Below are 15,066 nucleotides of genomic sequence, written 5' to 3' on the forward strand. Positions count from 1 at the left end.
TTTTTCTTTCTTTGGATCACATTTCCATTTAATAGAAGCGCTACACTATTTATTGTTTTGAATTGTTTGACTTTGTTTAAAGTGTTGGCAGCTGTTTTTTTCACTTGTTCTCCCTGATACAGCGCAGTGTTTCCCCCCCCTTTTTTCGTTCAAGCTATGTATACTCCTTAATCCTCCAAAACTCCACCCTCCTTCGGGGTTAAGGTTCAAAAAGGCTCCAGTTTGTATAAATTATAAGATCCACCATAAAAGAGGGAGAAAAAGGCGCTCCAATAGTGTAAAATTGCTTATTTAATAGAAATTAAAAACTAAAAAAAACACACTTACAATCAAGCAGTGAGATATGGCATAACAAGTGGGAAGCGCCGGCTGTACGCAAATCTCCACAGGTCTATCCTTCTCCAGCTGGTATAGTTCACAAGGCAATAAACAGCATGTCACACCGCCCTACGCGTTTCGTGATACTTCACGTCGTCTCGGGGCATGGGTGACACACCATATTGCTTTTCTTATATACTCAAAGATGGCCCAAGCCTCCTCCTCCATAGAGAGCCCAGGCCTTGCTCACAATCCCGCGACGGAAGTGACGCACACACGTGTCCTACCTCCGTAACCAATCCCCATATCACCAGAGCCTGATGGCCAATGATAACTGGTTTACCGCCGTTCGAGTGCGAGGACCAAGCCTCGCTATCGATATCGTAGCGGAAACAACACCTGCATAGCGACAGAGGCGGAAGTGACGCACAAAAGCGTCCTCGCCAACACAGCTGACCACAATGCATTCCAGCCCTACAGCCAATCATTGATGGTATCCTATTATCTATGAGCGAGAACCACGCCTCGCTCTCGATAGTGTATTAATAAAGAACACGCATAAAGGCCAGGCCTCGCTTTCGATTATAAGGCGGAGGCATGACACAATCTAACTTCCGTCATATCGCCCGTCCCAGCAGCGCCTCCCCTATCTTCCCACCCCTCCCAATAAACACGACTAGAACTGTAGTCAGAGGGGGAAAAACAGTGAAGAGTCACTGCAGGTGTATTAGTGCATATTATTGAGCATGGTATGGCACCATCAGAGGAGGAGGCTTAAACCCACATCCTATCTGCAAATATCATAGCTCATAACAATTAGATCCAAACAAAAGCACTAAAACGTATAATACAGAATTCATGATATCAGACTAACCCTGTCCATGTTCATAGTTACAGGTCAGAAGCAAATTGTATACATATATACACTAAATGTATAATTCAAAAAAATATAAAGAATATGTGAAATATAAAAAATATATATAAATTAAAAATTTTAAAATTAATTAATTAATTAATTAATTAAAAAATAGCTTTTCCCAAAGCTCTTCCTTCGTCAAACCCCCAGACTTTTCAAGCATTATTGATGAAAGCGTTGACATCAGTGTCCACGTTCATCCCAAATGGGGTACCGTATATACTCGAGTATAGGCCGACCCGAATATAAGCCGAGGTCCCCAATTTACTCCCAAAAAACTGGAAAAAATTATTGACTCGTGTATAAGCCGAGGGTGAGACATGCCTGTCCATCCCTGTGTGTCGTCCATCCCTGTGTGTGTCCATGCATCCGTGTGTGTGTGTGTCCATGCATCCGTGTGTGTGTGTGTGTGTCCATGCATCCGTGTGTGTGTGTGTGTGTCCATGCATCCGTGTGTGTGTGTGTCCATCCATCCCTGTGTGTGTGCATGCATCCGTGTGTGTGTGTGTGTGTGTGTGTGTGTGTGTGTGTCCATGCATCCGTGTGTGTCCATCCATCCCTGTGTGTGCATGCATCCGTGTGTGTGTGTGTGTGTGTGTGTGTGTGTGTGTGTGTGTCCGTGCAGCCTACCTGTGTCCAGCCTGCCTGTGTCCGTCCAGCCTGTGTCCGTCCAGCCTGTGTCCGTCCCGGCCTGTGTCCGTCCCGGCCTGCGTCCCGTCCCGGCCTGCGTCCCGTCCCGGCCTGCGTCCCGTCCCGGCCTGCGTCCCGGCCTGCGTCCCGTCCCGGCCTGCGTCCCGGCCCGTCCCGCAGCTCTTCGTCGGTGGCCATTCTAGGATTCAAAAGCCGCGCCTCCGTCGGTGATAGGCGGAACACTCAATTTCCCACTGACTGCTGGGAAATTGAGTGTTCCGCCTATCGGATGTCCGTGATAGGCGGAACACTCAATTTCCCAGCAGTCAGTGGTCCGCCTATCATGGACGTCCGCTCATCCTCATACTACGGACGAGGATGAGAGGACGTCCGTGATAGGCGGAACACAGACTGCTGGGAAATTCAGTGTTCCGCCTATCACAGGCGAAGGCGGAGACGGAGGCGCGGCCTTTGAATCCTAGAATGGCCGCTGTCTGTCTGCTCGACACGCTGATCGGGCAGACAGACAGCGATGACTCGAGTATAAGCCGAGGGGGGCACTTTCAGCCTCAAAAAAGAGGCTGAAAATCTCGGCTTATACTCGAGTATATACGGTATATGTCTTTAGCCTATAGATCCATGACATTTTGAGGCGAGAAATTTCTCTTACCAATGACCCACCCCTCCAGTGTGGTTTATATTTGTCTATCCCCATATAGAGGGTATTGGAGGGGTCCCTATTATGTACCTCGTCATAATGTCTGATGTTTCCAATATGTTTATTTAATCTAACCTTCAAGGCCCTCTTGGTCCTCCCCCCATATTGGAGACCACAGGGGCATTGTATGAGGTACAATACCGCCTCCGAGGAACACGTAATAAAAGGTTCTACTTCATATGTCCTTTGAGTGCTTGTGGAAGAGAAACTGCAGATCTTAGAATTGTTATTGATATTCAACGAACATACTTGGCAGTTTTTACATCTAAAGAATCCTGTGAGGTTCTGAAAGAAACATCTGCTCTTCTTAGGAGGATCTTGTACACTAGGGGCAACCCAATCCTTTGGAGGATTGAGGAGTATACATAGCGTAGGGCGTAGGGCGGTGTGACATGCTGTTTATTGCCTTGTGAACTGTACCAGCTGGAGAAGGATAGACCTGTGGAGATTTGCGTACGGCCGACGCTTCCCACTTGTTATGCCATATCTCACTGCTTGATTGTAAGTGTGTTTTTTTTAGTTTTTGATTTCTATTAAATAAGCAATTTTATACTATTGGAGCGCCTTTTTCTCCCTCTTTTATGGTGGATCTTATAATTTATACAAACTGGAGCCTTTTTGAACCTTAACCCCGAAGGAGGGTGGAGTTTTGGAGGATTGAGGAGTATACATAGCTTGGCCTGATCCTTTGATAAGCGAATTATCTTTTGACATCTGGTAAGGAGCCAATCTTGACCTTTGGTGGTGGTGCACTGTGGCATGTTTCACGGTTTGGTAATATGAAGCAAAGAATTATTTTTTTCGGACACTATAATCAACACGTGGTGTTTTGCATCTGAAAATAATTGACTTCATAAGTTGGATTCGTTTTGAGGACTATCACATAAGGACACATTTAACTGCTATTAAGGACACTTTTGACTGTTTATTTACATGTGTAGTTAAGCTCTTTTTCTATTTTTTGGAATAGTTGTGTATATACATGTATCCAGGTTTATATTCAATTCACAATTGAAATTTTTTGTATTATGGGCTAGTGGTAGTCACATTTATTATGATTGTTTAATCACTTTGCACTGTATTCATTTATTTTTTATATTCTTCATTGGTCTCACGTGGGAGGTGTGTGTATCAAGCACTGTTTGAAGGGAGCGTGGTTCTTTCTGGTTTAGTTTTTTTCACATATATATATTTTTGGTGTATAACAGAACTGCAGCACTGACGGGATTTGAATTTTCAGATTTATATTCTGTAGCGCGATTTTTCTTTTCTTTTATATATGTTTAATGTTGTCTCCTGCTTGATTGATGTTTGAGTGCCATAAAACTGGAGGAACTTAGTAGAGACCAGCCTAAAGTAAGAAGCCTTTGAGGGCCATAAACGATACCTGACCTACCTGTAAAAAGGGGTCAAACACCTTTGGTTAGTGTGCATCTACACTTTTGAGCACAAATGGTGAAGACATGGATTCATTTTTAATAGAATAGTCACTTTGAAGAATACTGTATCACAGTTTTGGCATTGGGATTAACATCACATTGCACTTTTTAGTTTTTTTCTTTATTTGATATTTTGCATTTATATGTTTTTAACACTATTGTATAATTTGAAGCATGTAAGGGCAATACTTTCATGTTTTTGGTCAAGTTGTATTTTAGTTTAACAGTATATTTCATGTAATATTCAAGGCTGGTTGCTGGGTGAGCACAGTAAGGAAAGCTGAATCAACACCCGGTAAATTTTACCTTGGGAAGTAGAGTAATGGCAAAGAAAGTCGGCTTCTATTGGAATTTTACCAGTGGATGTTATGGCCTCACTTGCATATGGAGTCACACCTCTATCAACCTTGCGTCCTCTGCATGCCTTTAAAAAAAAACACGAACACACGCAATAATTACTTAGTTACATCTATTATATTATCATATTTTATATAGACTACATTTTAGTAGAACTGGTCTCTTAGCTCAATAACTATATTTTACTAAAGTGTACCTTTGACAGGCTGGCCTACTACATTAAACAAGCTTTCTCAGAATATTTTTTTCTCTTAAATATGCATGAATATCCACTTTTCATTTTACTAACTTATCTGTACTTGCTATTATGTGCTTATGGATTTTAACTTTTAAAGGGAGTGAAGTTTTCCATGAAAAATGTTGTGGGTTTACTACATTCCATATATTATTTAGGATGATTTTAGGGCAAAGGGGTTTTTATTCGATCGTCAAATGTTGACATTTCTACATATATTCAAATTTAAAACCATAAGCTGATCAGCATAGCCAGAATTTAAAACAAAATCCTTTATTGTAATCCATTTAAAAACAATGCATTACAGATATAAAACAAAAATGCTCCATGAATAAATAGATTACAGTATAGGATTTTATTTTATTATGCAGCTGTGCTGATCAATTCAGAGTTTTAAAGTTGATCTCAATGAAAACTAATGTGAACTATGATAGAATTATGAATAGAATCTGTACAAATGTTGCAACCCCCCCCCCAAAAAAAAACACTCTTTGCTATAGTCACAGTGGTTTTGCAAGTTCCTTAACGTAGAAGTAAAGGCAAAAAAAAAAAAAGAAGGTATTTACACTTTGAACTGTTTGAACAAATAGTATGCAGCATATTTATCAGCAGTGGGAAGCAAAGATTTAAATTTGCTTATGTAGGGCGGGAGTTTTTGCCACCTAAGTTACTATGTAAATATGTGATGTTCTTTAAACAATAGTTTGGCTCCCTCTAGTGTCCATTCTAATTAATGTTACTAAGATTTTTGCATTGTGGGAGATGTAGTGAATGAGGAAGTGACTCATATGTTTAAACCATTCAAGGAACTACCTACCCACAATGCCCCACTTACCTACCTACAAGGCCAAGCCACCGAAAAGCCTGCTGGGTAAGGATATATAAGGGACGCCATTAAAGACCTTCCCGCAGGAAGCTGTGGGGCTGCGATTGAAAGACTGCGGCCTGTTTGGCGTGGAGCGGAATCATGTGGCCTCCAAGGAATTCCGGAACACTGTGTGCTGGATCAGCGTGTGGATGGATTGGAGGGCTCAAGACAACCTGAAAGTTTCCTACATTGCAGTCACCAACCATCAGAAGGAGGGTGTGGTGTGACGGCGCTATCGCGGAGCGGGACCGAGATATCAGAAGCGGAACAGTACAAGCAGCTGGGCCTTGTGTGGTGAGCGGGCACTTGCCCAGATTGATTTAATACTTTGTTACTGTGCAGATAGGTCCAAGACCGCTGGTGGGACCTTAACTGCACAGAAGCGGTTTCACTTATTCAAAGACTGTACAGTGAAACCTCAGAGCTCATTTTCCCTGTACTACAGAGGTAATTTTGAGTTGCATGTTGCAGCAAGGAAGAAGTTCTACATGTGCTTTATATAACTGAGCACACATTTATCTACACATCTCCTTTGTCATGATTTGCTATTCACTTGTTCCCTGGATTACAAATACTTCAGTTTAATAAGCTAGCTGAAGAGGAAGAAGACGAGAGACTTTACTATTCACTATAAAGCGTTCTTAAATTGTTAGCCCTTGTACACACGGTCGGACATTCTGACAACCAAATCCATTGGATTTTGTCCAATGGATTTTGTCCAATAGATTTTTGTCCGAAACTGTTGCATACACATGGTCGGACAAAGTTGTCGGAAAATCCGATTGTACATAACGCGATGACGTTATTTCGTTACGACAGGACTACGTTCAGGCTAGTAGCCAATAGCTTTGGTCTAGGAATTTGATCTGAGCATGCGTGGCACTTTGTCCATCGGAGTAGGCTACACATGATCGGAGTATGTCCGATCGGAGCATTTTGTCGGAAAATTTTACCGGCAAGTTGGTCCGTCGGATATTCCGACGGAAACAGTCCGATGGAGACCACACACAGTCAGAATATCCGACAAAACGGTCCGATAGGACACATTCCGTCGGAATCTCCAACCGTGTGTACAAGGGCTTATACATATCCTGAGAACTGCATTACAACCTAGGGGGACTCCTTCAGCATATGACATAGACATATGTACTGTATTACAAAAAATAAGAGCACATGGGAATCTCACCTATATCTAATAAGTAGCGCTCACCGAATATATTTCGGGGGGTGTATATCCAACAGTTAGACCCAAAAAAATGTAAATAAAAAAATAATAATGATAGACATGCCCTAAAATATAGAAATATTCACACTGTTCCATTTGGAACGGCTTAGCTTAACAAACTGCACAGAATAAACCCAACAGTCACCGGACAATCCGGGACATCAAAAGCGTCTTAAGACATCATCAATATTGTGTAAAAACTCAGATAACATATGCTTTTAGTGTTTTTTTCTCTGGGGGGGAGATAGATCTTTTTTTGGGAGTTAGCCCGTGTTTTGACGTGACTTCCTCTTGCTCTATCTATAGGGGGTTGGGGACATTTAGGATGCCTATTTGTTTTCTGCTTTATCATAGCTAATAAATTATGTAGTTTTACTGTTTAGGGCGTGTCTATTATTATTTTTTTGTTTTAATTTTTTGGGTCTATATGTACTGTATTACACTGCTGCATTGTATCTGATAGTGTACTGCCTATTCAATGTGTGTATGCTCTGAGGAGGGAGTGGGACTGTGTTCAGTGTAAGCAATCTATATATTGGGTACAAGTCCCACTCTCTGCCTGTATGCATATGCTTCTCAAGTTACTACTGAGTTTTGGGTTTCACCTACACTTTGATTGTTATTACTTTTATTCTTTATATTGGAATTATCACTGTGTCTAATGTATTGAACAAATTTCTCTTAGAAAACTGTTTATTTGGTTAATTTACAATTGGTGTGAGACTCTGTTGCTACAGCTGATGGAGCTGATGGAGTGACGGATAACTGGGTAATTGTAAATATATCATATATTGTGTTATTATTGTGTTGCTCTTTACCATTGGGTCTTACACTAACATTACTACACAGTTGTGCCAAGGGGTCGAGTTCATTTTCTGGGGTTGAGAGACAGAGTGCAGGCCCAATCAATTATCATCAGATCCTTAGGGGGGCAGTGCTACACTTATATTAGCCTTTCTTTCTACTTTAGGCTAGGTTCACACCTACGCGGCTCTGCAAGATGTGTTTGTGAGGGCACGGCAGACCATTCATTTTGAATCGGGTGCTGTGCCTGTGTTTCATGCAGCTGCACCATTTTTTAAATGCACCCGGAGGGAAATTGCATGGTGCTTTTGTACTATGCATTTTTCCACAACCAAAAACGCACTGCAGGTGCATGGGGGTGCCATTCGGAATGAATGGCAGCCCTGGTCGTCTGCAAAGGTGAAGCACGGTTTGGCTGCAGATGGAGGAACAACTGCAATTTACATAGTAACTCACACCTGCAATCACCTGCACAAGTGTGAACCTAGCCTCAAAGCATATCTAAACAAAAATTATAATTGTTGAAGCTTCCTTTTCCTTTGATGGTGGCTGAATTGATTTTCTTGTTTCACATTTTTTTTCCTTTATTTTAATCTTTTAATCCTGTCAATAACTGTCTTCTCCTAGGGTGACATGGTGACAGTCATACTGAGCACTGCAGTTACCCAAGGACAAGTGGTGTATTAGGACTGTATAGTGCTTCCATTGCTTAATGGGGAGGTGTTTTGTAGTCCACTGAGATAGCAAGGAATAATGCTAACTGATAACAGTCCAGAGGCAGAGAGTACAGGAAGTTAACAGCTCACAGGATTTCTGGCTGGTTGTTCGTGTTTCTATACACTTGAATGTTGCTAAATAGGGATGAGCTTCGAGTTCGAGTTGAATCCATGTTCGACTCGAACATCGTCTGTTCGGCCGTTCGCCAAATTCCGTACATTATGGGCCGTTAGCACCAAATTCGAGTGGAGCGTCACAGCCCATAATTCACTGCGGCATTGCAGTGCATTCCTGACTGCCGATTGGCCAAGCATGCACTATGTCCCCCATGCTTTGGCCAATCACAGCACAGAAAAAATGGAGAGCCATGATTGGCTAAAGCCAGGGTGGCTTTGGCCAATTATGTCAGGGGGTTTAGTACACATCTCACACTATATAAGGCCACCTGTGTGGCGGCCTAGTGCAGTGTGGTGCGGCGGTGGTTAAAGACATAGAGAGAGAGACAGTGTCATTTAATTTGAGTTAGATAGAGTAGTCAGGCGAGTTAGTTAGCTTCAGTTACAGTGTGTAGAGGATATATATGCATCCCAGGTGTGTTGTATATATATTTATACACTGTATTCAGTTTAGCTAGATCTGTTCCTGGTATTTTCTTCATAATATTCTGACAGGCAGGGAGCTGCAGTATTTTCACTTAGTGTACTGTGTCCTTTGCACAGTGTGCACCTAAAGCTTACCTGAATACAATTGCCAGCATTCTCATACAAATACAGGCAGAGAGCTGCAGTATTTTGTTTTAGTGTCCTTTGCACAGTGTGCACCTAAAGCTTTACCTGAATACCATTGCCGGTGTTCTCATACAAATACAGGCAGGGAGCTGCAGTATTTTGTTTTAGTGTCCTTTGCACAATGTGCACCTAAAGCTTTACCTGAATACAATTGCCAGCATTCTCATACAAATACAGGCAGAGAGCTGCAGTATTTTGTTTTAGTGTCCTTTGCACAGTGTGCACCTAAAGCTTTACCTGAATACCATTGCCGGTGTTCTCATACAAATACAGGCAGGGAGCTGCAGTATTTTGTTTTAGTGTCCTTTGCACAATGTGCACCTAAAGCTTATCTGAATACAATTGCCAGTGTTCTCATACTAATAATACTACACATACTATACTACACATACACATACTATACTGCAGCTGAAGATGGCAGCTTAATCTTCAAGCTCCCGCTGACGAGTACATAATCAGCTACTAACAGAGGCGTTTAATCCCTTGACTCATCCGGACATCATGGGAACTTCTTCCTGAAGCTCCTCGGCTTCTCGGTCCAGATCCCCGAGAGACGAGACCGGTAGGATTTCCCAGAATATACCGGAGATGTTCCGTTCGTACAACGCTAACATGGCCGCTGAGTGCAGTCAATATTCACAGGCCGCACAAACCGCCAGCCCTGCACAAAGGAGTGTTCAGAGAACGGATGTCATTCTCACCCCACATCATCAGCCGAGCCTCCAGGATTTGAGATCCATAGCTGAGGACATCAAGGAGTCTCTCACTGCGGCCCTAACTGGGGCAATAGCGGACCTGCGGATCGATCTGAAGGCCATGGCGTCTCGAGTGCAAGAAGTGGAAAAAACCTCGGCAACCCACGCATCGATTCTGAGGAGATCCTGTCAGATTATTGACACTCACACCCTTCAGCTACGTGACCTTAACCGTCACACCGAGGACCTTGACAACCGTGGTAGGTGCCACAACATTCGCCTACGAAGTTTACCGGAATCACCTGACCCGGACAATCTGCCCACTGAAGTCACAAACCTCTTCAACACCATTCTTGAGAGGCCGCTTGACTCTCTGATTGGCATTGAACGTGTGCACAGAGCCCTTCGCCCTAAGGGGAAAGAGACAGACCCTCCCCGTGATGTTGTGTGCTGTATTATCGACTATAAACTGAAGGAAGAGATTCTACATAGAGCTAGGCGGGCACCAGGATCGCTTACTCATAATGGAGCTTCCATCTCTTTATTTCAAGACCTTTCCGCCATAACTCTACAAAGGCGTAGAGAACTCCGCCCCTTGCTGGAAACTCTTTGCGCCAAAGGCATTCCATACCGATGGCAGTTCCCTTTTGCTCTATCTGCCACCTCAGGAGGGAGAACTGCACGATTGCGAGTACCGGAAGATCTTCAACACTTCTGTGACACCCTCGCTATACCCTTCACTGATGTCCCGGAGTGGTACGCGGAGTATCATCCCCCTATGGCCAGACGCACACAAGCTTCCCAGGAACCCATGGATTACCAAGATTATCGTTTCAGGAGACGCCATTCGCCATCGGCATCCAGAGCTCCTCAAACCTGTCTCAGAGTGGATCCGGGTGACAGCTCTCAGAGAACACCGCTACCCAGGAGAGCTCGCAGAGACCGCTGAGTGAGACCTGCTATACAGCCTGTTGACATGGCTACCTGCTCCTTCCTTTCTTTCCACCGTTTCCTTCCTTCTCTTACCTTTCTTGCATTTCCCTATCTCTTTCAGCTTACTGCATGCTTTCTTTACTGTGTCTCCCCTGCTGCCTCCCTTGTTTTGATTCTCGTCCTCCATATGGACTAGATCGGAACTCTTCAACATTCTAATTTATTGTTTCTCATACCGCATACATCTACATCTACTAACTTTCCAGTTTTGATTTTTATCTTGAACCACACTGTAGACTCCGGCTTGACTTGGTTAGTTCTTAAGACCCCTCTATTCCACTGAGTACTAGTGCTCACAGGATCATCGTGGCCCTGTATTTGTCTCCATCCTAATGTAGGTTGCCCCCATTCGAGACATTGAGCGTTTAAATGCTCTAGATCACGTTTTTTTTTTTTTTGGTGCTCTCCCGTGCCTGTGCATATGGCAGTTATTTTTGGGGTTACTTTCTTCACGAAAGGGTTCTTCTGTTCCCCTAATGTATATTGTGTTATGTATTTCGGGCGGGGGTGACAGGGGATTGAAGCTCTGCTGAGACCGACCAGTGCTATAGCTTTTAGCGGCGTAGTGATTCCTGCTTAACACGAACTATAATGGCTACTAGAGCCATTCTAAATTTCCATAGTCAGTCTTAATCTGTACGTAAACCAATGTGCCTAGGTATGTCGCTCCGGTCTCAGCTTAAGCACACGGCATGTAGGGTCTCCACCTCTGTCTCCCCCCCCCCCCACGGAGTGGGTCGGTTTAGCATTTTACATGTTATTGTTTAGTGTTAACTATTTCTCTTACAACCTGATTATTGAATATGTTCTGCTGTATTCGAAGGTGCAGCGGCAGGTACCTCCCCCTTCCCCCCCCCCCTCCTTTCTGTTTCTGCACCAGTTTCTTTTCCCGGATTTTTGAGTCCAGGAACTCTAAGGCCGCGTACACACGGGCGGACTGTTCGCCCAACTTTGTCCGCTGAACAGTGTTTGGGCGGACAGTCCGCTCGTGTGTGGGCTTTCAGCGGACAGTTTCAGCGGACAGTTTGACGAACAAGGTTTTACGGAATTTCCGAAAAACTGGCCGCTGAAACCTTGTTTCAGCGAACAGTCAGCCCGTGTGTAGGCTTGTTCGTCAAACTAAGTTCCGCGCATGCTCAGAAAGGATTTACACGCCGAAAGTTATAATGCAGTGTATAGGACGTCGTATTTTTCGTCCCGTCGTACGTGCCGTTCACGTCATCGCGCACGGTTTCAGCAAACTGTTCGTTCGTCGTGTGTGGCCATGTCCGTCCATGCTAATTTTGAGCGGACTGTTTGCCGAAACTGTTTGACGAACAAGGTTGGGCGAACAGTCCGCGCGTGTGTACGCGGCCTAAGACACAGGTAGTAGGTAAATTGCCCCTGAAGTGTGACAGATGCTCTGGCCTCATGCTTTCCCCGGGGATATTCCCGGGAGGGGACATTGCTGAGTTTATTGCTAGCAATAGCAACGTCCCTTTGGTCCATTTTCTAAGCGAAAGAGCCCTTTCACACTTACCGTTGTTGTTTCCTTATTTGACAGGCTGGTCATCTTTCCAGCATTGATCTCAGGTTAGAAATATAAATAAATCAACCTTTGTTTTATTTAATGGTCGTTTTTCACTACCCCGCCCTGGTTGCTCCCTTCAGCTCAGGTGTCCCAGGCTAGCGGATGGTTCGGTGTCCCAATGGGTTGATATTTCTCCTTTTTATCGTTTTTCTTGCAACAAATAGCTACACGCTTCATTGCTGACCAGTTGTACTGCTCCTAACGGCTATGTGGTTTAACACACCTAAGTACACATTTATAGATCTTACCTGAAATTGCTCCCATGATCTCCGGCTTCTCTCCTTAGCTAGCCTCTCTAACTGCGGGGTCCCTGATTAATCAGGACCCTTTTTGGATTCCTCGGTCAGTGGGACATGAGATGTTCACCCTTTTTCATTTCTTTGGTTGCTTTAGACCTTCGCCCCTCACGGTGGTACTACTCAGCTTAAATAATTCTGACTTAATAACCATATTGCCCACCAATTATTTCCGGACCCTGACTGCTCAGTACCTCTTTGCGGTCAGTAGTGGAAGTGCGAGCAGGTCTTACACTTCACCGGATCACCAGCCTATTGCCTCCTGTCCTCAAGTGACTTATTCATAGTGACACAGTTTTACACCTCTTTACATCAGGAGTTAGTGGACGTCTTTCTTCTCAGATATCCTGCCCATCCTTTTCCGTGGGACCACATTCCCTTCCTAAACGAAGCCCCCTTACCACATTAGGCTCCTCCCTAGCACGTTCAGGTGAGACTCCGGTCAACTATCCTTAGCCCTACATATTAGTGCTCCATCCCCTCCCGGCTGAGTGTTAACAGTATAGATTCCTTCATCCTTACTTGTATTTCAACACCCCCCCTAAACACGCCATTTTACAAAAGATCGCTCATACGTTTTTACCTGGTTCCTAATATGGCTCCTATGCACCAATTGAATGCTCGAGACGCCCTTAAAATAGTCTCTCTTTACACGAGAGGACTCAACTTACCCGAGAAGTGATCGCAAGTGTTACTTTAAATGCAGGGCTGATATAGTCTTTCTACAGGAAACGCATTTTAGAACTAACTATACCCCAAAGCTCTCTAACCATTGCTATCCGTCGGTCTTACATGCCACTAACCCTACATCAAAATCTAAAGGGGTTTCGATACTCATATCTAAACACTGCCCGCTCCAGATTGTGGACACCGTCCTTGACCCAGAGGCGAGGTTTATTTTTGTGAAAGGGAAACTGAGAGGCAAACTTATCACTTTAGCCAACATTTATGCCCCCAACACAGGGCAACCCTCTTTTTTCAGAACGACCCTGTCCAAGCTCGCCTCCTTCCAGGAGGGGATCCTCATTTTGGGAGTGGACTTCAACGTTACCCTTAACCCACTCCCACACCCACTCCAAGACTCTTCTAACGATACATCTTCACTTCCGTACAAAGTATTGCGCTCCATCAAATTACATCATCAAGATTTATGCCTTCATGACTCCTGGCGTACGTTGAACCCCCAAGGGAAGGATTATTCCTTTTTTTCTACCCCCCACAATTGGTACTCCAGATTGGATTACCTATTTTTATCGCAAAGAGACTTACCATGCCTCCGAGACGCCTCTATTGAGGCAATGTACATTTCTGATCATCACCCAGTGTCTATGACCTTACAAATTGCAGATAACCCCCACACGTCACCTATTTGGCGATTAGATCCCTCCCTGCTCTCTGATCCTGTAGTTGCAACCTCCATTCAAGAACACCTAACCAATTATTTCAAAGAGAATCAATCCCCGCATATAGATCCCATGTCAGTGTGGGAAGCCCACAAATGTACAATTCATGGGGAGTTCATAGCAGCAGCGGCAAAACGTAAAAGAGAGATAAATAACCATATAGCACAGCTTACCAACCGCATTAAAACACTGGAACGAGCCCACAAACTTTCCAGACTCAGAGACACACTAGCAGACCTAAATCAAGCAAGACAAGATTTACTCCAGATTTTGAATGCCCAAATTATGAGGAATTATATGCTCTCACCGAAATTCTTTTACGAATATAGCAATAAATCGGGTAAACTTCTTGCTAGAGCACTTAGAAAGCAAAGGGTCACTAGAACTATCCATTCCCTCACAGACCCCAAGGGTAACAAAGTAGTTTCTAACCAAATGATTGCAGACCAATTTGTTCAATATTATTCCAAATTATATAACTTTAGGGAACACTCACCTCGGGAGGACCAGGTACACAGAAGGCGTTTAATTACCGAATTTTTAAACACATACGCTCCTTCACCCATTTCGCAGGAAACGGCGCTCGCACTGGAAGCACCCCTCTCGGCTTCAGAATTTGATGCAGCCCTCAAACAAATGAAACCGGGAAAGAGCCCCGGTCCTGGCGGCCTTACCACATGCTATTACAAATCTTTTATGATCTCGCTAAAACAACATTTCCTGGCGGGATTTAATTCATTGACATCGGACAAACCACCCCCCAGAGACTCACTTAGGGCTCATATAACGGTAATTTCCAAACCCAACAAAGATGACACGCAGGTGTCCAACTACAGACCCATTTCATTTCTTAATGTGGATCTGAAGCTCTACGCAAAGATGTTAGCTAATCGCCTTCTCCCCCTCCTTCCTTGGCTGGTGTCTCTATACCAGGTGGTATTTGTGCCGGGGAGGGAGGGTAGAGATAATACGATCAAAGCGCTTTCAATACATCATTGGCTGACTTCCTCCTCGACACAACAGGGTTTTTTCCTCTCGCTGGATGCGGAGAAGGCGTTCGACAGAGTGGCCTGGGACTATATGGAAGAAGTGTT

General features: G+C 44.0%; 1 protein-coding gene across 1 annotated transcript in view; it reads right to left on the reverse strand.

The window, feature by feature from the left end:
* LOC143975194 (caspase-3-like) overlaps window positions 1–15,066 on the reverse strand; it is a 97,893-nt gene that overhangs the window by 13,020 nt on the left and 69,807 nt on the right. The window contains exon 6 of the mRNA XM_077477301.1: window positions 4,328–4,445. Coding sequence (XP_077333427.1) covers window positions 4,328–4,445 — 118 coding nt within the window. The remainder of the gene's footprint in view (window positions 1–4,327; window positions 4,446–15,066) is intronic.

This window comes from Lithobates pipiens, unplaced genomic scaffold (genome assembly GCF_037356315.1).
Source record: "Lithobates pipiens isolate NorthernLeopardFrog02 unplaced genomic scaffold, aLitPip1_a1.2 Scaffold_13, whole genome shotgun sequence".
Classification (NCBI taxonomy): Eukaryota; Metazoa; Chordata; class Amphibia; order Anura; family Ranidae; genus Lithobates; species Lithobates pipiens.